The sequence below is a fragment of the Astatotilapia calliptera genome, chromosome 20, assembly GCF_900246225.1.
Source record: "Astatotilapia calliptera chromosome 20, fAstCal1.2, whole genome shotgun sequence".
Classification (NCBI taxonomy): Eukaryota; Metazoa; Chordata; class Actinopteri; order Cichliformes; family Cichlidae; genus Astatotilapia; species Astatotilapia calliptera.
The window spans coordinates 9,295,464-9,322,786 of NC_039321.1; the positions used below are offsets into that span (position 1 = coordinate 9,295,464).

Consider the following 27,323-nt stretch of genomic DNA (forward strand, 5'->3'; position numbering starts at 1 on the left):
CTGCTCACCGCAGATAACTCTGTGTAACAAATTCATGCACACAAATATAGACAATCACCTACACTCAGTCAGTCAGTCACACACAGTCAGCTAAACGCGCACACAAACGCATCCAGGTACGAACGAGTGCGCGACCACGTATAGATGCACTTGTGAGTGACAGAGGGAGAGAGACTCACATCAAAAGGGAGCTCACTCATGCACACGCATACACACTCTATCAGTAATAAAGCCTGAAAGCCATGTCAAACCCTGAGCTGATGGTATATGATGCTTGTTATTCTCCCCATTGTGTCTTCTTGGCTTTTTGCGAGTGTGTATGTGCCTGTATACACGTGTGTGTGTGTTCATTTTGCTAGTCTTTACGCAAGTCTGAGCACTCAAATCCAACTCAGTCCTGTCCCTGGAGAGTGAAAGAGTGCTTTGCGTGAAAGGAATTCCTCTCTTATCTCCTTATTCATGAAAAGCTCATCATGTCTCTTGTTGTTTGCATACTGGGTCCTTTTTCTCCTCCCAACTTGCTCCCGATAAACACCTCCCTCTGCTCCCCTAATGTATGCCCACTCTTTCTCGTTCTCTCTCTCTCTCTCTCGCTCGCTTGCTTCCTTTTCTCTCCATCCCTCCAGAGGATTGTCTCTACCTTTCTTCTCTCAGTAAGGCGCAATCAGCCGTGGAAGTTATTGACCAGCAAGGCGCTTAATGAGGCTGATACAACGAGTGACCAGAGACCTTTAACTTTTTACAAGCACACCTCATTAAAGTTCAAAAGCCAGATATGGTAAAAGAGCGGGGGAAAGAGAGGATTTCTTAAACACAATAAACCTGGGCTATGATATATTATCATTCCCTAAACCTGTGAAGAAACTGGGAATTGAAATGAAGCAAATGAGAGAGAGGAATATGGAAGATATACTTCTGAGTAGGAGGAGAAATGCTGAGACAGCCAGGGAGCTCAGTGGAGAAACTGGCTTTAATCTACACATCAAATAGGAGGCGAAAATGAGCACAGAAAGTGGCTTAGCTGGTGTGTGTGTGTGTGTGTGCACCTGTGTCTGCTCGAACAAACATGTGCATATTGGTGGGTGCGTACAGGCAAAGGGCTGATTACAATAACAAAGAGCTAGCACTTGGAAGCGATGTAGCAGCGTTTCACTTCAACACAGCCTGGGCCAGATAATTAAAACCAATAAAAATCACACCACAATCTTTTTTCACCCCAAGCTTTTTTCTTTTGCCATCCTTTCGCTGTTCGTTTGGGGGTTTTTTATCTCTTATTTTTGAGAGAGGATAACTATCCACTTCAGTTTTAATGGATGTTCTCACTGGGAATGAACAGAATTCAAAAAAGAAGGAGTTGCTGAGCGAAAAAACCCTACTTTTTTTTTTTTAAAAGCCCTACTTGATAGAACTGGTTTTGCCTTCAAAGCAGTACTTATGGTTGACTGCTGATTAAGTTGTACCAGCTAGAGCTAAGACTGCAAGACACTTGGGTGGTGATGCAAACCCCTCACAGCCTTTGGTATGTGACCACCTAAGAACTGCTTAGACCTTTGTAACACTGGTGTGTAGGAACACACACACACACACACACACACACACACACACACACACACACACACACACACACACACACACACACACACACACACACACACACATCTCAATTCCACCAAATTACAAGAGCCTGCAGTTTTAATTCAATTAGTGCATGTAGTGTTTTGTTCATTACTCTGTTTTCAAATCACATTAAAAGCAACAAAAGAGACACGAACACAGCCAGGCTCTAGAAATTAGTATTCTAAAAATCGTGTACATAACTATGCCAGTGGTCCATTTAACTACTAAATGATATATTTGTGAGGACAGATTCTCAAGCTTGTGGACAGACTTGTGTAGCTATGAGAGCTACTGCAGAACAAATCAGAAATTTATGACTACCATTGACCCTTAGATCAAATTTTTCCTGGCCTGTGATTGGCTAACCTCTTGCAGGACCTCCGACCTGCTGCCTATGAGGTCACAGCAGCTGCTGTCAAAAGTGTCCGTCTCTGCTTCCCCCCCATCTTCTCTTATTTATTTCATGGTTCCCTGCTGTCTTTTCCCACACTCTTCACCAGCTCTGTGCTTGTTTATGCTTGACAGGAAAAGAATGAGCCTCTCACCCTCAACTAACTTTAACTTAAGGAACTAACACAGATCAGCATACACCAGAAGAAAAAGAGCCCTGAGATAGCACATTGCGAGGAGCCGCTTCAGAGAAGAAATCTAGATGTTTCAGTTGCTCCAAAAGAAACAGGCCTGGGGGGGAGGCAGAAGGTTTGTGTTTGTTAACAAGAGCCCCATCTCACCTCTACCAGGTATGAGACGGCTGGAGTGTTAAAACGTGGGGCACACAGAAAGAAGAAAGTGAGAAAACAAAAGGCCACAGTACATTAAAGGAGGGAAATAACAGGTTTCCAACAACAGCAAGGATGACAGGCTGCGAGAGACAAGGCGCCCAGCGTACACGTGAAAGCGAAAGGAGAGGAAAGAATGGGCTGAAGGAGGTGTGGAGAGTAACACAGGGCTCCTTTGGTTCTGGAGGGAAAGAAAAACAAGAGGGCCCAGCTGGTGTGGGGGAGGAAGGAGGTACAGATAGGAGAGGTATAGGGTGGGACAGGAAAAGAGGGAGAAGAAAGATGCAGCTTTATTCCCCTCAACTCAGGCGTTTTCGTCTCCCTTGTGCGAGTGGCTCTGGGTGTGATTCACTCATTGTTGTGAGGCTCCTTTGCAAGAATGAGTGTGTGTATGTGTGTTTGTGTGTGTGTGTGTGTGTGTGTGTGTGTGTGTGTGTGTGTGTGTTAAGTCACTCACAGCTGTCCTCCTCCTCAGTGATAGCGCTGACAACATAGCAGGCGTACACGAAGCCAAGGAGCTGCGAACACACAAGCAAACATAGGAGGTTAGACACCACAGACCTGCAAGGCTGAAGGTAAGCTGCTGAGTGCTTTCCTCGATAGACAAAGAGACAATAAAGGAGGAAAATGGGTTTGTTCTCCGCATCCTTAAGTAACTGGTGATGCAACACTGCTCAAAGAGCAGGGTCAAAGCCAGAATAACTTGTTCATTAATTAAATCTTTCTGTGAACAAGAATATCGAGTAATCATTAAAGACATTTATTGAGCAAAAACATTTTAAAAAGACACCTTACAAATTTGTGCTTTACTTCTTCTTCTTTTTGCAATTTTGTACAATTCTAATGAGCTTGGAAGTAAATATTTGGTATGAACACCTTTCTTCTTCTACACAGCCTGAACTCTCGTTCATTTGTCAAGATGATCCCACACTGCTTTAATAATGTTGAGGTCTGCACTCTGATAGTGTTCCATTGTGTATCCACGTATGGCTCTACTGCAGTGCCAGGATGGCGTGCTGAAAAATGAAGCCCTTGCCAATCAGACCCTTTCCAGATGGCGTTCCAGTGTGGCTCAAAATCTGAAAGAACTTTTCTGAGTTCATAATTGAGATAACTGTAGCCCCAAACCGTGACACATTGCACGTAATGCCGAGATATGAAAAGGTTTTATGGTAACAGCTCTAAGGGAATCACAAATATTTGCAAAATAATCTTTTATGCCTGGCAATTTGTGCTATCATTAGTTTAATTGTAGGTTCAACTAAAGAAATTAGATCAAATGATGTGTTTTTGCAACAGACTGCTTGTAACAAAGTGCCTAAAACTGGTTCTTTGCTAAGCTGTCTGTTTATGTGCAGACACAACACTGATTCATAACTTGAGTTAGATCCCTTTTTTTAAATGCTTGAATGATTCACAGGTCAGTATTAAGTGGCTTAACAAAAAACCCCAAAAACAACATTCCTCGGAAAATGATCAGGTACAACGCCTAGACTGAAAATGACTAAATAAGCAGCCAGTGTCCAAAGAAAAACTTTGGAAGACCTCCATAAAGCGTCTTGCTTTATATAACTATTCCTCAAGAGCACTTTAATAAAGACAAACAAGTCCTGCTCCTTGGAAGTAAAGTATAAAGACATGAGAGGTGTCTTAAGCACTGTAAATACCTGCCAAAGCACTTAGAAATTCTCTTTTGATAATGTGATATCCCTGTGGTGAGGAATCCTCAGAGAACTGCCATCTGACTCTACAGTTTCCCTCTGCTCTACAGAGCTTCATAGCGCCTCTCAGCAGTGTGGCTGTTTTGGACCATTCTTACTGCTGATACTAAATGTTTTTCTTGGGAACCAGGCAGCAACAATAACCTCTAAAAACTCTTTGCCACAATACCTGCCCGGCATAGAAAGGCAAAGTTAGTGTCTGGCTGGAATACACAAAGGAACATTTAGTCAGTAAAAGATACTGCAGTCGAGGGTTTCTGCCAGAAACGTTGTTAAGCCCAGTGGCTGGATTTGGCCCCACAGTGGGAGATTTAATGTTGCACTCTATTAGCACAGTTCTATTCACCAGCTGCTTCTGGTGAAGAGAAAGAGTCAAACACAGGGGAGTTTATTTCCCCTTTCTACCAAGAAACGTAGGATACAGCAGGAGAAAAACACCAAGTCACGGTTTCCCTGAGTACACATTAAACAATAACTGAAGGAAAAAGTGTGTTTAGTCATAACACTTCCCCATTTCTTTGTTTTCCATTTTATTTCTACTAACACTGCAACTCTTTGAGCATTTAGACACTTATAAAATACATTAAATAACCCAACAGCTGCAACTTTTGTCACCAGAAAAATGTCCCTATGCTCAACCCTGTCCAGGATTCAACCTTGGCTGATAGAAAGAAAAGTTCCCTCCCAGAAAATAAAAATACAAAGCCATTATTATGATAGCATTTCTCTATACTGGCTGTATATGAATAAGTGTGTGTGTGTTCGCTCTAACTGTAATTTGCTTTACTTTGGCCGTAGGTTATGGAGTGTGCATAGAGTGGTTGCCCGTGTCCACAAACACAGCAGAAAGCAGCAGAGCCAGCACACAGCTGACTATAGGAGGAACACACATGTGGGGAAACACAGCACTGGGAATGGCCCGTGGCACTGGCAGATGGCTGTCATCAACTCAGAAATATACACAGCGAGTCTCTGCACCCAGCCACCCATCCATCACTTGGCACTCTGCCATGCCAATTAAAACAGCGTCGGGCACGCTGCCCTGCTCGCACACTGGGTTCACAAACACAAAACCCGAGGGGGTAATGACTGTGCGCGATGATATCTATTTATGTAAGATTCATTCAACATATAACTCAGCTTGGCTGATGTAATTATAGATGAAACAAAGATAATGTGCTGTTCGTCTCTGTCGTTTGCGTTTTTGCTCCATTTTACGCACGCACAAAATCTGTTGGACCTTCACTGAAGTTCCAGATGTAGATTAAATGTTTTATTTATGAGTGAAAAGCAGGTGTCACATTTAGTATAAAAGGGAAGGTCTCTGTCTCTGTGTGGGCTAGATAAGATACTCTTCTTTCTGCTTCGCTGTCACTATATTTTTTCTTTCTAATATCTAATTGCTGGTCTCACCCCATCCATTACACTGGCAGTGAAATGGAGGTGAATTAGCATATGTATAAAGCCAGTGTCAAACACAAGATGGTGTTAACAGCAGGGGGCACACCCCGTTTTTCAATTTTATTGTGTCTCGGTGTGTGTGCCCATGTGTGTTTTGCCTGTAAAAGTGTGTGCTCTTATGAGTTAATATATGCATGAGTGCATGTTGATTTAAACTTCATAAAAAGGGCCCTGATTTCTCCAGTCTGGGGTTGACCCAAACACAGGATAGGCAAAGCATCAGCGTAGAAGGCCAGAGCAGGAAGCAGATGCCTGTGTAGCATACACAAGTGAGTCGAATTAAAGTGCGCGTCGACATAAACTGTCTACGTAAGGTTTGTTGGATAACTGAGCTGCCAGAAAAGCTTTCATGTGCTGCTTCATTGATTTTGTCGGTGTCTGGACATTCTTTCACGAATAAATATTTTGCCATTTTGATTGAATACCTTTGCTGTTATGATTATGGCAGTGAAGAACAATGTAATAGTTCATGGTCAATTCAGCGATAGCAAAGAAAATATGGGCAGTAATTTTAAAGCAAAGCTATGTGCACTGCAGTGCAATTACCCAACACTGCTTTTGCCTAATACATGTAGAAGCAGGTTGCTGGTGGTACAGATGTCTGGCAGATTACACTATAATGTGAACAGGGTAATTCTAGTGTGTACCTTTTGACAGTTGAAAAATATTTCCTGTCTCTTAACAATCGAGAGATGCAAAATTGTGATTCATAGTATCATAAAATGCTGAGATGTTTTGGTGTCTGATATAACAATTTTACTGACTATCAACCGAAGCCAAACACTCAAAGTGTGCCCATCGAACGGTCAGGCATGGGAAATAAATGCTGACAGCAAGACAGATCAAACACTGCATGTTACAGCTGATTTTTATCTTCCATTCCTCTTTTATATGGTTTCCACTAAATTTGGACAATTTAGGAAGAATCAGGTCAGGATATTTTTCCCTGTTGTGCTTTCTCAGATTTAGCACACAGCAGGAAATAGTCTGCTTCAGATGCGTTTGCGCTTCTTCAACTACTCGGTGCGGTTAAAGCGAGACTGCTGCCTGCAGGCGGGAACACACATGATTCCAATTCACAAACAGTAAATGCACAGTTTTATTAGCTGCGCTATTCATGCACTGGTTCAATCCCAACACCACACAGACTTTGCACAAAGGAGCTGGCAGGTAGAAGACTTAATGTCATAAGCCTGAACCAACTCTGTCAGGTGATGTCTAGAAAAGTCAGGACTGCAGCTTTGATTTTATGTGTAAAAAGCCGAATTTTGGTGTCTGATAGAGCTCTGAAACTCCCACTGACAGCAGACCATTTTCACAAAAGCAGTTTGCAAGTACTGACGCGTAGCTCACAAATGGGAAAACTTCATGTGTCAAGAGGCCAAAAAATTCCAGCAGTTCTCCTGTTAACAATTAACAGCTAACAAATTACATCTCTCTTACTCATTCGCTCATAACAACTGGCTGCAGGAAAGTCGGACACTGCATGTTAGAGCTAATCTTAAACCGATCTGTCTTCAAGTCCTTTTTTATATTGCTTCCATGCATTTAGTGCGACAGGAAATGCGATTTAAAAAAAATCAGAGACGCGAACGCTGGGCGGCTTTTTGCTGGAGGCAGCAGCCAATATAGGTCGGTGTCCTCAATAACAAGTGACAGAGCTCCACTTATGTATCATTGCATATTAAGCGTCCTTAAATGAAGCTAATAAAATGCCTGTCTCTCTGTGTCTCACACTCAAACTTACACACACACACCAACACACTCAGTTTTCGGCACCTATGTGTAGAAATGAATGTCATATTAATTAAGCACATAAAGCCCCCGCATGTCCTCGGTGACTTGACCTCAGTCTTTCTGTGAAGACGTGCCACACTAAAGCCAACTAATTTGGCTGCCAATCATTTTTCCTTCTCCTTTGCGCTGTGCACTTTATGTGTCTTTATAGTAGTCACTTTTCTAAACACAGGTCTATATGTTCCTGTCACTCTGCGATCTGCAAACCTCCTCTACTCTCTTTCTCTCCAGCCCTCGGTGATTCCCGATTTTCGGCTCTTCTAACACTAAATACCACTCTCTTCTTTGTTTTCTCTCCTTTGTCTCCGGGGCTGCTGAGCAGTGAACAGTGATCTCCAGAATTAATAACACAGAGAAAGAAGCAAGCAGGCGGACAATTGGATACTATAACTTCAGTTCAGGAAAACAAGTAAAGATGTCCTCCAGTGGGTCTTCATGCTGCCGAGTGAACTAAGCAGGTATTAATAGTATTTCAGTGCCATTTGCATTTCTTCTCTCAGATAATGAGGCCGAAGAGAAGTTAAAGGCTCTGACATTAATGTGTGTGTGAGTGAGAAGATCAGGCACAGAGCTAGAGAAAGGTTACTTTTATTTGCATAGGCTAATGAAGGTCAAGTTTACAATGAATGTGTCTGTCCAGAAAGACACAAAGCCACCTTTGAAAATAGACTTTCACTCATAAACATCAATCCACTGGGCATGCAGCTACTTTGGTCAACCGCTGTAAAATGAATGCAAAGTGCAGCTCACGATGCTCTGGTGTCAGTTTTTCAGGAAACGAATGTCAGGAAATCACTAATGTTATTTAATTTTGATCGAAATCATAAAACATCGAGTTCATCACTTGGAGATTATGAATGTGGATGTTAACTATAAAATCGGACCTGCCTGTGGTTTTCCAGTAAAAAAAAGTACATTTGTCGTTGAGATATTTTAGTCATGCCTGATTGGAGCTGGTAGGATAAAAACCACTTCATGTCTAATCTGAGTCAGACAGTTGTGCTCTCGCATGCAGCTCAGCCAGGTAAAGTTAAAGGCTGCAGTTCATGTGTGATAATGACTTAGGAAGGCATTCGTTAGTTACAGCTTTTCTAACTGGAAGAAATGCTGCTTTACTATTTCAAATAAGTAATTTGATATTCATATAAATGACAAATATCAACAAAGGATTTTGTGAAAGATAATTAAGACTCCACAAAAAAAATATTTGACAGTTTATGAAAATACTGATCATTAGCTTTTTTCGGTCACATTAGAGTAGGTAAAAGGTAGCCTCTTTGCAACTAATGCTGAAATTGAGGTTCACTAGTGGTAGCATGTTGGGAGTCCATGGATATGAGAGGAGAAAACATCTGTGGATGGATAGAGTGCATAAAATATGTGGTAAAACTGGTCTGTGTGCTACTACTCATCTCGTTGTTGCTTTTTCCAGGCGGCTGGGTAGAGAGTAAAGTTATAACACACAAAGAACTAAAGTGAAACCGAGTGTTAAAAACAATGCAAAGTGTCCACAGCAGCCCCTGTTGATACCTTTTTAGTCTTTGATTCTTTTTAAACTTCTTCCTTTCCTGGTGATTTCTGCTGTTGGTTTCTTCCCTGCTCTGGTTCATTTGTCAACCAATCAGCATCCACAGCATATACAGCATCATCTGTGTCCAGCAACGTGCAATTGGGATTTTGAAGGACTTTATGGAAGCACACTTATAATGTTTCAAAACCTCTCTGTATAACGTCCATCGCAAAATACATACGCAAATTTGCACTATTGCGATACTACAAAAAAAAAAAAAAAAAAAGTTGTGGTTGTTGGGAAGCAACTTGTCACCAAACAATTGCAGTCTGCCTTGGAGTGACTGCAGTCACTGCCTGACACAGTGCAGTTTGTCAAAACTATGTATGTAGACGTGCTGCCAGCATGTTGCAAGCAACTGGAGTCAATCTGTGCTGAGGACATCAGCCCTGCAATTCATTTTTCCAACTCAATTAGTTGCCAGCAGGTCATATTCGAGGGTTGCCTGGTATTTTGCTGTTAAATAGCTGTTTTGCAGCAATTGCATCACTTTTTGTGGAGGAATTTCAGTTTCAAATCTGAGGCTCTGGCTGGACTCTGCATTTCCGATGAACATAGACTACAAACGAGTCGTAATTTTTCCAGATTTATCAAAGTTAATCACCATATTATCACAAACAGATTGCATTTAATTGCCAACTTGTTCCCATTCAGCCACAAACTGATAGAAGACTGACTGTCTTATTGCTGTTTTATCACCATCCATCACTTTGAAGACAGCAACTGACTGCAAATGGTCACAGGCCTGACCCCCTCCCCTTCAAAGCAACCATTTCAAAGGCAACAAGATCTCAAGTTGTCTCCAGCCACTGTTTTGCCTTGCACAACTTCAGCCTTAGTTAACAGTTTTAGCCCCATATACTGCTCTTTCCACCATGCCACACTTAAATTCAGTTTATCTCAAGACGTCGTCAGTTCTTTGCTGCCTGGTTAATGCATGTGCTCGTAACGACGGATATCTGGGTCGATCTGACAGCTAATTAACACAGTATTGACTGTGGCTCAGTGTCAGGAGAAAACTCACTGAGTGCACTACAATTAAAGGAATTTGCAGGTAAAACATACCACATGGGAGAAAGGGGGAGGGGATGCAGAGAGGCGCAAAACAGATAGAGAGGTGGTACAGATGTCCTGTAGGTTAATTGCACAGGACTCTGCCTGACAATAAGGTGCCAACTCATCTGCAGAAAATTAGATGTGTGTGTTCGTGTGTAGACAGCTGCATGTTTAATGACAAACCATTATAAGGGAGTGCACAGTCCACATTTATCAATGTTTTCTCCCACATACGCAAGAACACGGGTCTGTACAGCTGACATACAACCACAAGGCATTGGGAAGTGTCTGCGGTGCTTATTTGCATCTTCCACATCAAGTAACTGCACTTAACAGCGTGCTAATGTCACACAAACACAACAGGCTTACCCAAGCAGAAATAAAAGCTGCATAAAGAAAGCAAACACAGGCTGTTCTTCACACGCTGCCCCACACAATAGATTTTAGATGAAGTCTGAGTGAAGGAAGGAAAAATGGGGCTCTGTGGGATAAGAAACGAATGGACTGAAGCCGAAACAAGAAGGTAAATAACAAAACAAGTAGGCGCTCAACGAGCAAACAGGTAAGCGAGCATCGCACTGGAGATGAAGTTAACTCATTTAAACTTGCTTGTGTTTCACTTCCACGTTCTCCTCTGTTGACTCTTCTTTTTGCGCTCTCTCTTAAGTTTAAAAAGACCAAATACTATAATAAGATAATCTTTATCCTTCACCCTGCAAACCAGATTAACAATTAAAGCTCTTGGCCGAGACAGCCTTTGAAGTATAACAGCAACCAGTTGCTTTTTTTTTTCTCCCCTTCTTCTCCTCTGGTCTTGAGGTCGTTCTCTTCTCCTCTTCGCTTTTGGCTGCAACCAACAGCCCTAATAACTGCTCACTACTGCATTATAAATCTTTTAATCCCAGAATCTTTATAATCCTTTGAGGCAGAAGCTGTAAGACTTACAGTGCAGCTAAAACGCAGTGTCAATGCTGACATATCAGAGAGGTGCTTTGTGCCATTGTTATACTGGACGATGCACAGCTATTTAATGTTTTTGGAGAAATCCTCCACATGGCTCCCAGTGCATCTTACACAAAAACAGAAAAAAAAATGCATTCCCAGTAGTGCTGCTCAGCACGAGAGCTGGAATAAAGAGCATGGACTAAAGGACTTGCCAGAGAGAGCACTCTGACCTCTCCGATGTATCAGGGGGCAGCCTGGGTGCCCGTGATGTTTTAACGCTGGTGAGCTGAGAGATTCTCAACAGCCAAAGAACACACACAGACCCTGTAGACAAACAGACCCCAGAGTAGTGATCACAGCGGTCTACTCATGCCAACCCTGCTGAAAATACCCATCTAATCAACTGCGGCTGCTTCATCCACCATATTACCCTGCCCCCTGGTGCTAAAGCAAACTGCGCCTTTAAAACAGAGAGTAGACCAACATCACAGAGCTGTCAAAGCGCAAGAGAAAAAGGAGCACAAGTGACACTGAGTGAGCAAGAAATGCATTGTCATCGTTTGTTGTTTAGGTTCTTGTGAATTTGAATGACGTGAAGGTCAAACAGTGCGAGATCTGTTCAGGAAAAAGACAGGAAGACGGGCTGAGCTGTGAGAATGTGATGTGGGAAAAACATGAAAACAGAGGAAATGAGCAATGGAACGAGAGAATGACGCACACTGCCGATTCTCCCGTTATCATCTTCCACCCATTGCAGGTTTCTAGGGAATAGAGATGCAACAGAAGAAAGCATTGCCTGTGGCAGCAATAACCTACGCTAAATGATATGATATCTGCGTGTGTATGTGTGTACACGAAAGCACTTTCTCCGGCTGTTTTATGAGTAGCACAGCATCTCAGACAGCTTTCACTGTTCCCTTTAAGCTCGTAAGAGTTATGTCTACAGATGTAAACTCAATTTCACATCCTGCACCATTTTTCTTTTCCTTTTTTGGCCGTCTTCCTACCCACACTCTACCTACCACACTGGAAATGTTTTCTCAGACACAACTGTTTTATTTACCAGTAAAGCAAGTTCACAGGAGTGAAAGAAGAAAGACGGAAGACGGGACGATACAGAGAGACGACAAAAACAACTGTGGGTTTTCTGCTGACTGCATTGATCTTTTAATGACTCATTCTTATAACGGTACTATGATAACCAAACCCAGTAAACAGCGATGTGTACTATAATATCGATTTAGTGAAGGCAACAAAGAATAGAAGGACAGAGATGAAGGAAAATATCCCTCGCAGTGATAAATGAATAATACATTAACCCAGTTCGAAAAGGTTGCCTCCACTTCAAGCTCATCCTTCAAATCTTGAAGTTCCTTTTTTGGCTGAATGTTGCCTGTAGCAGCAGTAAGCAACAAAACAAGGCAGACTCCCCCTAACCCAAAGCTTTACTTCTGAAGCCCTTCCATCCAGCTTATGACAAATCTGAGCTGATAGATGACAGCGATGCCTCCATTATTGGCCGATGGATCCACATTTTTCAACTTAATGAAACATGCTCCTTGGAGCCCAAACTAAATATTTAATGGTCTCTCACTGCGACCTTGAAACCCTTCTAACAAAGACAAAGGGACACCCCACTTTCTTCCTTTTCTTTTCAACCATCCCTTCAGCTCTTTCTTTTTCCCCGTCTGGCCCCGTTTTCCAGCGAGAGAGGAAAAGGGGACTAACCAAAACAACAGTGGACATCTCAAAAGGATTCAATTTTCCTAAGCAGAGCCCTGCATTTACCCGGAGAGGAAGTGGGGATACAGGGAAAACGATGTCACTCGTGACGCTAAGATTTCAGTACCAATTTCCCTGCTCCTCTAGGGAACGAGTCCCGTGGAGTTGCAGTTGAATGCTTGGTTGAACAATTTCATGTAAATTGCAGGCAAAAGGGTGTTGCCATCTCATGTGGAGTAGAAATCCAACGAAGGCGAAGGATAAACCAATTCACTGTGCATAATGCAAGTAGTAATGAGGTTCAGCGAGAGTGCCGGGGCTGTAAAGTGAGGCCAGCCATTTTATTATCCTTCTCCGTGGGGGCCATGGGATGAATGGTAAAATCCAGTGCTTCTCATGGCTGGGTCCCTTTGCTTGTTTCCAATCTATCAAACTGCATTCACGACACTTCCCCAGTTGTAAATAATTCCAGCATTAGATAAAATCAACAGGACTCTGAAACACACTGGTACATCGTAGTTCAAGGCTGACAACATCACTGTGTGTTCACTCTCTCTTTCTGTCTGTCACCTACTGCCAACATTAACTACTCCACATGTATTAAAGTGACAATAACTGTGAAAAATAGGTGTGGGTGTGTCACGGTGGAGTCAGAGGGTAAGTGACTGTTAGTGTGAGTAAATCTGTGCCATTGTGCGTGTCTTGAACCCAAAACTTCCTGCAGAGCTGGTCACCAAGAGTGCCCTGGCACCCATCCAGGATTGGGGCAGTCGGTCATATGTGTGTGTGTGTGTGTGTGTGTGTGTGTGTGTGTGTGTGTGTGTGTGAGAGAATGTCCATGCTGGCAGGATGGGAGTTTTTGGCGAATTGATACAGAGCTTATAAAGAGAACAATAACAGTCCTTCCAGTGTTTGAGTAACCTGTTAGCATCTGGCAAGTCTGAGCCTCAGCAGACAAAACAACTGAGCAATTTTTCATTTGGAGACCAGGGCAGAGGAAGCTGTCCCGGACAAAATAACTTAAGCTTAAAGTAAGACAAAAACATCACCTTCCTTTCTATTCTGTTCACATTTAACTCACAGATATCCAACTTACTGTGATACAATGAAGTCCTGGCCATCTAGACTCAGCGTATGAATGGTATTTTAATGTGCATAATGTCAGCGGGTATTGTTAACTTGTACTCACAGCAACAAGAATCTGTGCCCCACTGTGCATGACCTCAATGTACTGATAGTCCACAAAGCAGCCCATGACAGTGATGTAGGAGTGGCTCTCCGTGGTATGGACCCCAGGAGCCTGTGGCATCTCTCTCCGCACACAGCCGGGGCCATGTTCACTCCACCAGGAATGATGAGCTGAGATGTTAAATGTTAGCAGGTCACTGTCCTGGAAGGAGAAGGAAAAACATTAACTTCTTTGCTAGGACTGTATTCTTTAGTTATTAAGCACATTCATGTATTTTTTATAAGGAAACCAAGGCTGGCTTTCAAAGCAACCAAAGCACCGATGCTCAAAAGGCAGGGAGCTTAACTTTGGAAACTTACAGAAGCTGTTGGAAGACTTTTTATGATTGTAATCCTTTGCTGAAAGGGTTGGTTCATAAAATTACAGACAAGCATCTTTAGACTGCTAATGACTCTCCAAAGCCTTACTTATGTTAGCGCTGCATTGAGCTGGTTCTCAAAACACAATATAACAACATGTTCACCGTCTTTCCTTAGTGTGCTAGCATGTCAACGTTATGCCAGTGCAGCTTTGACTAATAGAAAATCACAACCAGGAAAATGTGGTTTAAAAAACCCTTCAGGCAAACATAGTGGTGACAATTATTACACTTCATCCAGCTGCAGAGCATCTGGTTCATTTGAAGGCAATCCACCAAATAACTCAACACTAACGTTTTAGTGCAAAAATTCTTAAATTTTGACCTCGCTGTAGCATTGAAGGGATTGCGAAGGTACACTCATCAACCACTTTATTAGGTACACCCTGCTAGTACCAGTTTAGACCAACTGATGCTTTCAGATCTGCTTTAAGTCTTTGTAGCATAGATTCAACAAGGTGCTGGAAACATTCCTCAAAGATTTTGGTTTATATTGATGCATTACACAGTTGCTGCAGATCTGATGCAAATCTCCCATCCCACCACACCCCAAAGCTATTGGATAGAGATCTTGTAACTGTGGAGGCCATTTGAGTATGTAACGCAATCTGTACTTACGCCAAACCTTTAATGCGTGGAAATCAGGACTGTTGACCTTGGGCAGTTCACTAGGTGTCAGTGTCATCAATTTCACCCCGATGTTTAACCCAGAATCACAGTTTCTCTAAAAATAGGTTACAAGAAAACAAATGTATCCCAAATATCTATATCCTGTCAGAAGCTAGTTTCGTAAAGGAGATTGGTAGTAGCTGCTCCACCACAGGAACAATAAGGCTTCCAGCACACAATGGACACCACACTTACTTAGCATAAACACATTTATTTGACACAATTTTAAATAATAAACCCCTTTTTTTGTAGTGTCTTTCCACTCAGTGTCATAAGAAAAATAAAATAAATAAATAAAAACAAATATGTATCCTTTAAGGTCCTTTGGCCAAAAGAAAATCACCTGAGCTCAGGGAAAAATAAAGCGCATCGTTGGGGCCCTTTGAATTGTTCCTACCGCTCTGTTGGAACGGTGTAGCATCCAATAATAGCATCCAGCAAGCAGCAACGACCATCTATTTGCCAGGACGGTCCGGCAGAGTCATCAGATGAGGACTTCCACAAGGCAGTTCATCCAGTAGGATCCAGGGCACCAAAAGGGCAAACAAACCAGCCAGAGGAGTTCGTGTAATGGCGAATGCTGTCGGACTCAGCTCCGCTTCACGTTTGTAACTGCTACAAGACTTTTTCCCGAATTTCCAGCTCGTAGAGGGCACGAGAGCAGTATGCGCCTCATCGGACGAACGGAAGGAAAAACTCTGTAGCTGGACTAGAGAGTGGCTATGCGCACGGCACAGTGGTGCGTTCAGTGACCACAAATAATCAGAAATCCCATACTCAACCAATGATCTGGGTTACACTCTCCCCCTCTAAAGTGCATGAGTCTCTGCATGCACACTTGACTTAACAGGTGTGTGAAGGAAAGTGCTCTGAGAGAATACAATTGCGAAACTCTGACAAAAAGGAACTGAGAGCCAAAATTAAAGGCTCACCTAACTCATAAGTTAGTTTACGAGGTTGGCGTCTCTCTCTCCCAGAACGCCGCAACTCTACTGTCTCTGGCTCTGAACTCTGCTCAGCAGTGTCGCTGCTTTCTTGATTCATTTCAACAGGTTCTGTTTGTTCAGGAATGTCAATAACAACCCAACCTGGACCTTCATCAGATGGAATGGGAGATGTGGTCATCTCATTGCTTTCTGAGTGTAACAAAGGCTCAGGTTCAGAAACATGACTGGGTGTTTCTCGTGCGTGTGACTCGTCTTGTGGCTCTGCACGGGGCAAACTAGAATGCACATCCCCAGTGGACAGCTGAGGTGTGATAACCTGCCTTTCAGTCTGGATAAAAGGACCTCTGGTTATTATTTCTGGAACCACAAAAGCTGGATACACTTCGTCCTCATCACTGTATACCTCATCTTCCTGACCATCAGGGTTATCAGAAGATTGTACTTCTCTTTCGGCTTTGTTCCTTGGTTTCTTCCCTTTAGAGGGCCCATGAGATCTGCTCCCTGCCATTTCTTCCACAGGTAAGAACCCACACGGTAGAAGGAGATCCCTGTGTAAGGTGCGTTTTGGTCCGTCTCCCAACTCGGGTTCCACAACATAGACAGGGCCATCATTGATTCGTTTAACCACAACATGTACTTTCTGTTCCCACCTGTCTGAGATTTTGTGTTTACCTCTGATACTCATGTTCCTAACCAAAACCCTGTCACCTGCACAGAGCTCGGCCACTCTAATCCTCTTGTCAAACCTAACTTTATTCCTTTCTCCGATCTTCTGGGAGTTTTTTGCAGCTAGGGTGTAGCTCTCCTCCAGACGTTGACGAAGGTTGTTCACATACTCTGAATGAGACTTATGGTTGGCATTTTCAGGTTGGATACCTAAGACTAAATCAATGGGTAGTCGGGGTTGTCTGCCAAACATCAGTTCATAAGGAGAGAAACCAGTTGTGTCGTTCCTCGTGCAGTTATACGCATGAACTAAGGGTTTAACAAAGTCCCTCCAGTGAGATTTGTCTTCCTCTTCCAACGTACCCAACATATCAAGAAGCGTCCGGTTAAACCTTTCCACCGGGTTTCCGCGAGGATGATAAGGTGTAGTGCGGATTTTGTCTGCTCCTATCAACGCACATAGCTCTTTGATTGTGTGAGATTCAAAGTCTCTACCCTGATCACTGAGTAGACGACTGGGAAACCCATAATGAACTATGAAGTTCTCCCACAGAGCTTTTGCAATGGTCCTGGACTTCTGATCTTTAGTTGGCACTGCCACAGCAAACTTTGTAAAATGGTCAGTGATAACTAATATGTTCCGGGTGTCTCTGTTGTCTGGCTCAACTGACAAATAGTCCATACAGACGAGTTCAAGCGGGTAAGTTGCTATAATATTTTCAAGAGGCGCTGCCTTCTGAGGCACTGCTTTCCTCCTGACACAGCGTGGACACTGTCTGCACTTCTCTTCTACAGACTTTGTCATCATTGGCCAATAGAATCTGGAACGGGCAAGATGCAGTGCTCGTTCAAAACCAAGATGACCAACTTCATCATGCACTCCACGCAACGCTTTCCCTCTGAACTGTTCAGGTAGGACTAACTGCCATACAGTGTTGTCTCTATTTGTCCATTTCCTGTACAATACTCCATCTCTCATTTCGAGTCTTCTCCACTCCTTGAGAAGGAGCCTAACATCAGGAACTTCAAGGTTTGTTTCTCTGAAGCTGGGCTTTTGAGCTCTTTCAACGAAGGTAATGACACGTGAGACAACCGGGTCATCCCTCTGAGCTTTATACCAGTCAGAGCTTGTCATAGATGGTAATGTGTCTTCTCCAAATACATCCGCAACTGTTGAGGGATCAACAGCAAGAGACTCTACAGCCAAGGGTTGTCCTAGATTTGAACAGTGCTCGATCTTTGACACCACAAGATGGCGTTGACATAAGGCAGATACCACCTCGTGACTCATCTCGTTGCTCACCTCTAGAAGACGGTTTTTCATGTCATCAACTCTCTCCCTTTCTTTGATGAAATCCTCATCTTCAAAAGGAGGCGCTTGTGGTCGTCGGGACAGCCCATCTGCATCGCGATTGGCATGACCGGCCCTGTACTTAACGGTGAACTGATAAGTAGACAGCGCAGCTAACCAGCGATGACCAGCAGCATCTAACTTTGCAGATGTCAGTACATACGTGAGAGGATTGTTATCCGTCACAATGGTGAAGTTAGCGCCATAAAGGTAGCTGTTAAACTTCTCACAAACTGCCCACTTCAAAGCTAGAAATTCAAGTTTGTGAGTGGGATAGTTTCTCTCACTTTTGGAAAGTCCCCTGCTTGCATAAGCCACAGCTCTCAGCTTCCCGTCCTGCTCTTGGTAGAGCGCTGCACCCAAGCCTTCACGACTGGCATCAGTGTGCAGGACATATGGTAGCTGTGGGTTGGCAAAAGCAAGGACAGGTGCCGATGTCAATCTCTCAATCAAAGTCTTAAACGCATTTTCACATTCAGGTGTCCACTCCTCTCCAAAAGGTAAGTTAATGTTTGATGGTTGTCTGAAATGTTCTCCAAGATACACTTTACCCCTCTTTTTGGGTGAGTAGTAACCAGCCGTGAGACTATTTAAAGGCTTTGCGATCTTTGAGTATCCATCAATGAATCTCCGGTAATAACCGGCAAAGCCTAGGAAACATTTTAACTCTCTCTTGTTTGTAGGACGAGGCCATGTTTTCAAAGCTGAGATCTTATCAGGATCTGTGTGAACTCCTTGGGCATCAACCACATGGCCAAGGTACTTCACCGAGGGCCTAAAGAAATGACATTTTTCTGGGGACAGCTTCAACCCAAAGTCCCTCAACCGGTTCAGCACCCTCATGAGTCTCACCTCATGTTCCTCCAGGGTGTCTGAAAACACAATCAGATCATCCAAAAACACAAGTACCTCACTCAAGTTCAAATCCCCAACACACTTCTCCATCAGTCGTTGAAACGTACTTGGGGCATTTGTAACGCCCTGAGGCAGGCGATTAAACTCATAAAACCCAAGAGGACAGACAAAAGCAGTTTTAGCTTTATCTTCCTCGGCCATCTCAACCTGATAATAGCCTGATTTGAGGTCCATGACCGAGAACCACTTGGCACCACTAAGGGCCGTGAAGGTCTCCTCAATGTTTGGGAGGGCATAAGCATCCCTAATGGTCCGTGCGTTCAACTTGCGGTAATCAACGCACAACCTGATTGAACCATCCTTTTTACGCACAACTACTATTGGAGATGCGTAGGGGCTCTCTGACTCCCTAATAACCCCTGCATTAAGCAGTTCTTTGAGGTGTTGCTTGACAGCTTCTCTGTCACTTGGATGGATGGGCCTCGACCGTTCCTTAAACGGCGTGTCATCGTTCAGCCGAATGTGGTGTTTTACCACAGTGGTGTGACCATAAGACAGATCATCAACCGCAAACACTTCTGAAATAGACTTGAGCTTGGTGGTGATGCGCTCTTTCCATTCTTCAGAGATGGGTGACTCATCAAGATTAAACTTAAGCTTCTCTCCATCAAACTTGTCATGAGAAGAAGCATTTGAAACAGGCACCAGGGGTGAAATGTGCTGGGCTACACATACCTGGGCAACTGTACTTCCTGGTTGCAATACAATACTATGCCCACTCAAGTTCTGCAAGACGACTGGAACCTTACTCTTAGCTTTGTAAGGGATGTCTATCAAAGCAGTTTCAAGAAATAAACCACCAGGTAACTTGTCGTGTTCATTTGGTTCAAGGACGAAACTTACGTTAGGAGTGTTCTTTCTCAGCCTAACATCGCCCATTAAACAGCACTTGTGGTTGGCAGGGATGGTGACTGGTACTTTCCCGTTCAACCTCACTGGGTGTATGTGGCAATCATCCATTTGTTTAGCCAAGTGCTGGAGAACCAGTGCTACATCTCTGGAACACAGTCTGTGAAGGAAATCTGGACCGTCACGTTCAGATAACTTATCATGGAGTCTTAACAGTGCATTGGTACCAATCAAAACTGGTATTCTGCTGTTAAAATGGCACTCAGGCACAACAAGAGCCAAAACAACCAACTCTTCCTCTTTGCCTGTAATGTTGTGAGGAAAAGTGATGTGGGTCTCAACATAACCAAGGTAGGGAACGTGCTGTCCACCTGCACCCTCAATCTCAAGCAATGCTTGAATGGGCTGAATGGGGAGATGTGCCAGCTTATCCTTGTGAAATGATTCGGAGATTGTAGTGACTTGTGAACCACTATCCATGATAGAGTTGCATTGCACACCCTCAACCAAAACAGAAGCTGAACAACGAGGACCTATCAGACCGGGTGGCAAGCGGGATTGGGAACTGAAATCTTGAACCGTTGTCTGCGTCTTTATTTTGCTCTGAACACCAATTCTTTGGTCACTTGAGGCGGGACTAATGCTGGTCTCAGCTCCTGGACGTCCCACAGCAGGAGCCGCTACAAGTTTAAAGCAAAAGGCTCAGTAACCTGTTGGGCTTGGAACCTTCCTTGCTTTTCCTTTAACTCAGCATTCTTCTGGCGGACTAGTGCCTGGTTGGGTTCATTTGGGCATCGAGCGGCAATGTGGTTATCTTCACCACATCTAAAGCAGAACCATGCTTTTGGCATAGAGGGAACCTTAACTGGTCTCCTGGCACTGCTATTTCTTGCCGCAAGGAAGTCTTTGCCACTATTATTCTCTTTAGGACATTTTTGGTTCTGAGTGAGCTCTCTGAGTTGTTTAGACAACTCATCTATTTTGCTTTCAAGTTTAACAGTTTCTTCTTGTCTCTGTTTTAACGCTGCACTAAGCTCACTGTCAAAAGGAGAATTCTTGGACCTTTGACTCAGTTTCTCTACCTGCTTTGAAAGCTCATCCATTCTCCTCTCAAGCTTAGATGCTTCGCTCTGCTTTGCAGTCTGTGTTGGAACGGGCTCATCATCATAGGAGGGTACATCAAAAATGGAGTGGGCATGTACAGCTGCTTTTGTAGCACCCAGATGTTTTTTCATCCTGTCTAGCTTTGCAGATCTACGACCTTCCTCGGTCCTCAACATAAGGAGTAGATCTGGGAATGTTGGTGGACTGTTCTTTTTGTTTTCTAGTTGGAGAGCTATAATGAGACTCTGGTCCCAGCAGCCTCTAATAAACTGTCTGAGTAGGTGTTCGCTCAAACTTTCGACAGAGACTCCCCCTCTAGAAATAGCTCGAGTAAGGAGGCTATGGAGTCTGTTCAAATATGCTGAGGGCTTTTCTCCGCTATTCTGGTTGGAGCTGAGAAAGGTTGCAAATAACTCTTCTCCGTCCTCTACAACACTGAAAGCGGAATCGAGCTGCCTAACATAAGCCCTGGGTGGTGAACTCACACCAAGCAACTTAACAACATCGGCTGCTGGACTTAGCAAACTTTCAAGTATTTTCCTAACCTTTTGCACATCACTAAGAGAGCAATCACTGACAAGAAGGTCCACTTGTGTGCGCCATGTTTCATAGTCTACCTCACCATTGGGCCTAGGAGCACGGCCAGAAAAGGTGCGCAGTCTGGTTTGTGTAGACCACGGGGCTGTTGAGTCATTTCTGATAACGTGCTCAACGACAACTTTTTGAATCTGAGGTGGGTTAAGGAGACTGCGGTCGATATTAACAGGGTTCACCACAGCACTATCAGGTGCATTGTGGGTCTGTGTGTAGTGATTAGGTTCATCATGATCACTAGCTACAATGTCATGGAGGGATGTGTCACCATCCTGAGCTGTGTGTGGCTGTGTGTCAGGAATCTCAGAGTTATGTCGAACTTCTTTGACCTCACTCTGAATAACACTCAAGAAACCTGCTTTACCACTATCTCCAACAGCCTTCAGTTCTTCTAAATATCTACGAGCTAACTCCTTGCCTACCTCTTCCTGAGCAACATCTCGAATGGTTTTGACAGACCAACCGATAGCAGGATCCTTGGGGCTCGGCAAGTCGCCTAAGATCTGGGGGTTGATCTTGGAAATGGCTTGATCGGACAAATATTGTATCAGGACTCTACCCTCTGGCTGGTTTGATTCATCTGGAATTCGAACTATCCGAGAAACTTTACCATTTACTGAAAAAACACTAGCAATGTCATCATCTGTGTAAATCCCTTCAACGCCAGTCACAAAAAGTGAGCACTGGCCATCTACATCAAAACGTCTGCAAAGATCCATGTCCAACACAATAGGGTCAAGGAAAAGAGGTAGGTGTTGTGAGCTGGAAAGTCAAGGTGCTACTTTTCACCAATCTCCTGGCTGGCTCGCCACTTGTAACGCAATCTGTACTTACGCCAAACCTTTAATGCGTGGAAATCAGGACTGTTGACCTTGGGCAGTTCACTAGGTGTCAGTGTCATCAATTTCACCCCGATGTTTAACCCAGAATCACAGTTTCTCTAAAAATAGGTTACAAGAAAACAAATGTATCCCAAATATCTATATCCTGTCAGAAGCTAGTTTCGTAAAGGAGATTGGTAGTAGCTGCTCCACCACAGGAACAATAAGGCTTCCAGCACACAATGGACACCACACTTACTTAGCATAAACACATTTATTTGACACAATTTTAAATAATAAACCCCTTTTTTTGTAGTGTCTTTCCACTCAGTGTCATAAGAAAAATAAAATAAATAAATAAAAACAAATATGTATCCTTTAAGGTCCTTTGGCCAAAAGAAAATCACCTGAGCTCAGGGAAAAATAAAGCGCATCGTTGGGGCCCTTTGAATTGTTCCTACCGCTCTGTTGGAACGGTGTAGCATCCAATAATAGCATCCAGCAAGCAGCAACGACCATCTATTTGCCAGGACGGTTCGGCAGAGTCATCAGATGAGGACTTCCACAAGGCAGTTCATCCAGTAGGATCCAGGGCACCAAAAGGGCAAACAAACCAGCCAGAGGAGTTCGTGTAATGGCGAATGCTGTCGGACTCAGCTCCGCTTCACGTTTGTAACCGCTACAAGACTTTTTCCCGAATTTCCAGCTCGTAGAGGGCACGAGAGCAGCATGCGCCTCATCGGATGAACGGAAGGAAAAACTCTGTAGCTGGACTAGAGAGTGGCTATGCGCACGGCACAGTGGTGCGTTCAGTGACCACAAATAATCAGAAATCCCATACTCAACCAATGATCTGGGTTACAAGTACATTGGACCAGTGTGTGTGTTTTGAGTTTGTGACATGGCGTGTTATCCTGCTGGAAGTAGCCATAAGAAGATGGGTATATTGTTGTCTTAAATGGAATGGACATGGCCAGCAACAAGACTCAGATAGGCTGTTGCATTTACATGATGTTCAGTTAGTACTAAGGGGTCTAAGTGTGCCAAAAAATATCCCCCACACCATTACATCACCACTACTCTTAAACTTTGATACAATCCAGAATGGATTTCATTTTTTTTATGTCAAATTGTGAAAACAAGCAGTCTAGTCATTCTCCTCTAATCTCTGTCCTTAACTAAGAACAACCTCCCAAAGAACTACCATTCACTAGATAATTTCTCTTCCCAGTACATCAGCAGTTTCTGAAATACTCACACCAGCTCGTCTGGCACCAACAACCGTGTCACTGTGTGTCACATGTCACTTAAATCACCTTTCTTTCATACTTGGATTTGAACTTCAGGAGGTTGTCGTGACCATGTCTGCACACAGATGAACACATTCATCTAATACAATAAGTGACCGTACATCACATGTATGTCAGGTATTTAGTATGAGCACATTTTCATGGCATTATATACTGAGTGGACTGAACTTGTCATACCAAAAAACACATTCTACCACTTAGAAAAAGTGCGATCTCTCCATGTAAACAGTTATTGTTTGCATTATTTTTTCAAATGTCTGCTTCCATCACTATATTTGACGTAAATAAAATAGCATTTATAGTTTAAAAACATTAAAAATGTCATAATTTCAAATCATCTATGTGCCTTTCCAGAAGCTGCTTGTTTCTCAGGATAACTTGGAAACATCTCAGTCCCTTTTTATGGAACTACTTTCTGAAAAAGAAAAAAAAAAACAGCATAAATGATAATATTAATGCCATCTTTCTGTTGACATCTTAAAAATGCACTCCTCTCTCTGGACCTCAATTGTCTTGGGTTGAACAGAGAAATCTTCAGAGGCTTATATCCTACATTTAATCGAGTAAAATCAAAAACAACTGCCGGACTAGACAAATAATATTTCAGAATTTGGCTGAACTAAATATTATTAATATGTGCATAAGTCTCAGCCAGGAGATCTGCTGTTTATGTGAGGTTTATAAATTCTTAAGCCATACTACAGCAATACTGCAGCTTTTGGAGAAAACTTTTTTATGCATAGAAGTCTGCACGGTGTTGCTCAATTTTTACACAACCATATGAGCTCATGGACACACACACAACCAAACACACACACAAATCAATACCCCGATACAGCAATCTAACCTTGCATCTGCCCCTCAGTGACAAGACATGCATTATTAACGTTGCCAAGTGCTGTCAGGAAACATCTGATTCCTATCAACCCCCACTGGCACATACATGGACACATCAACAACACATACATCATAATATAACCAGATTATAAGAGCAGGGGCAGAACTGGCTCAGGAACACCGATCTTCCGGCTCAGGATTCAGATGTTTAGGGGTTCCAGTCCCCAGAAGCTGTAGTCCACATGCCAAGATATCAAATCTAAATGTGCACCTAAGACAGGCATTTGCGTGCATAGAAGAAAGCACAAAAAAAAAAAGTGTGTGAATGTGGCTCGCAGTGTTAGAGCACGTTGAGTGGTCAATAACACCAGAAAAGTGCCACATAAACACCAATCCATCTGTGCAGTCAGTAGCAAAGTCTTCAAGGAGTCAGAAAAATATTAATCATGATGCTGATATTATCACTCTTTCTTCTTGTAGATTACCTATCATCCCCCTCAGTTTCTTATTTTATTTTGCCATCATTCTGTCATTTTCTCAACAGTCACAAAAACAAGGACAGCTGAAGGTCAATAGATAGGATTGTGAGGACTAATGACTTGACAGATGCCACTGATGGATCCTGCAAGCGAAGGGAACCATCCCTATCCCAGCTGTAGCCATGCTCACAACTGCATTACGTCAGCAGTCGATACTGAAGAGGCTTTGGGCAACTTACTGTCAGGAGTGTTATTGTTATGCTTCCAGCACCCCAAAGCAGAAATCAATCCCCCCATATCATAGATTTAAGATTAGTCTACTGATGTTACTCAAACTATTTTCTCTAACAAAAGTCAATAGAGATTTAGAGACAGCTCTGTTAGTGGAATACTAGGAACACGAGGCAGTCTATGAGGCTAAACGTCGAAATGATTAGGCTCTTATTTAATTTGTCGTTTGTGAAATAAAAAGATTAGAAACTATGCTTGAGTGATCGCATTGGGGAAATAAACCTGCTTAGATGCTTTAGATTCTTCTAGTTCTGATTAGTCTCGAATTTACTTAAATTTCACAACCGTGAGCACACACCGTGAGCCGCATATTGATTCATGAGCTGGAAAGAAAGTGCTCGCGGTGGTCTTCTATCATCTCTAAAACACAGTCAGCAGACACAGTGCGTGCTGGGGATGAGTGACAGAGAGAGGCAGAGGGTAAAGTTTCACGCTCCGTTCACACTAAGGTGGATCGGTATGAAAATTTGTCCGAGTTATTGTTTTAAGATAAGAAAATAGAGGAGAAAAAAAAACACTAAAAATTGATTAAAAAAAAACCAAAACTAATGGGAAGTCGAGGGAGCTCACACACAGTCACATAAAGGAGAACTTAATCCCATTTGACTAACATCTGTCCAATGCTGTAGGAGGAGCAGGGATTTTTGTGAATTGCAGAAGAACGGACAACAGACTGAACATCACAAAAGCTCAAAAACTGTAATTTGTGATCAGCTGCTTTCGTCAAAATAAATTAAGCGATCACAGAGGTAGGCATATTTATGATAAACACAAAAGTAGAGTTTTCAGATTTCTCTACTGTGCAGCACTTTTATTCTTACAGGAAGAATAAATAATTGTCCTTTCACTTTCCGACCAGATAAAACTAAGATTAGGAAAGTATTTACTGTAAGTATTAGGCAATATTAGTCACATGTCAATTTCGGACAGTGTCTGCAGGTTTGGACACTATCTGAGCTGCGTTAAATCTACAGGTTTGATTTAAGCTGCCAGGAATGAGTCAGGACAAAATGTTTCCTTTATGAGTTAAATTGAACATTACACAGATTTTGTACTAGACATCTGGCTGGCTGAAGTCTTTTTAATGTGTGGTCCAACTAATTTGGACACTGCCATTTTTATGTACAACCCCTCTGAAAAAAATTCAGAAAAAAAGGGTAAAATGTCAATTTTCTGTGAACCAGTGTCTCGTGTGCAAAGCATGAGAGAGAATTAAGACTGTGAATGACCAGGGACTCTTTAAAACAGAGGTGCGTGCAGAGTAGCAGGGGTCTGTCTGTCAGTCTGTGCTGTACCATGGGGGAGGGGATAAGGGATCAATAGGAGGTGACAGAGCATGTGGCATATGACTCTGACAACCTGCCCCCTCACTTTGAGGGTCTGGCTAGCACACACCACTCACACAAACACATGCACACCCTCCAGTAAAGTTCTGTCAACATCACTCAGAGCAAGCCAGATAAAATTAGCTGACGCTGTTTTATGATAAAATGTGTTAGGGTCCTGTGTGTCAAGTTTGGCCATGCATGTGTGCATGGGATATGGTTGTGTGCGTGTGTGTGCTCCATTAGCCAGCCTTTCTCCTGGCCACCATATGCAGAGCTTGGAGCCCAGGCCGGCTCCATCTGTCGGGTTAATGCCCAGCCTCAGCCCCGAGCAGCTGTCCCCTACAAGCCTCATTATTCTAGCAGGAACCATGCAAAAAAATCACAACCGCCACACGCACACCCAGCGGACGCACAAAGACATTCGCAGTGAGAGACAGACACAATTGATGGAGCCAAGGACTATCACACAATGACAAAGTCGCCAGAGCCTGCCTGGGAAGGTGTTTCTGAAACTCATTTTGGCTGTCTGAGCAGGTGTCAGATGAACACTGCCGACAAGAATTCATTATTCTCAACGGTCAAGCCTGCAACTGGACAAGCTACCCATTAGTGAAGTGAAGTGGAGTGGAGAGGAGCTGCATTTTCTAGGCTTTATAAGTTTAGAATAAATAAAAAAAATATTTTTTATATATATGTATGTATGTATGTATGTATGTATGTATGTATGTATGTATATCTATATATAGATATCTATATATATCTCTCAAAGGCACAATGAACAAAGTGAAAACACTTGGAGAAAGAGGGAAAGAGGAGGGGGGTAGAGTGAAGGTGACAACCCAAACACTTGCCTTTGTCTGGTTGAATACCAATTTGATCTGTGCTGA

The 27,323-nt window shown here is 43.1% G+C and overlaps 1 protein-coding gene across 2 annotated transcripts in view; it reads right to left on the bottom strand.

Annotated features, from left to right (window-relative positions):
* The window catches only part of nkain4 (sodium/potassium transporting ATPase interacting 4), a 59,661-nt gene that overhangs the window by 9,663 nt on the left and 22,675 nt on the right, over positions 1–27,323 (bottom strand). For both annotated transcript variants that reach the window (XM_026154604.1, XM_026154603.1), the window contains exons 4-5: positions 13,858–14,058; positions 2,854–2,914 (exon numbers count right to left, since the gene is read on the bottom strand). In XM_026154604.1, the coding sequence (XP_026010389.1) occupies positions 2,854–2,914; positions 13,858–14,058 (262 nt within the window). The remainder of the gene's footprint in view (positions 1–2,853; positions 2,915–13,857; positions 14,059–27,323) is intronic.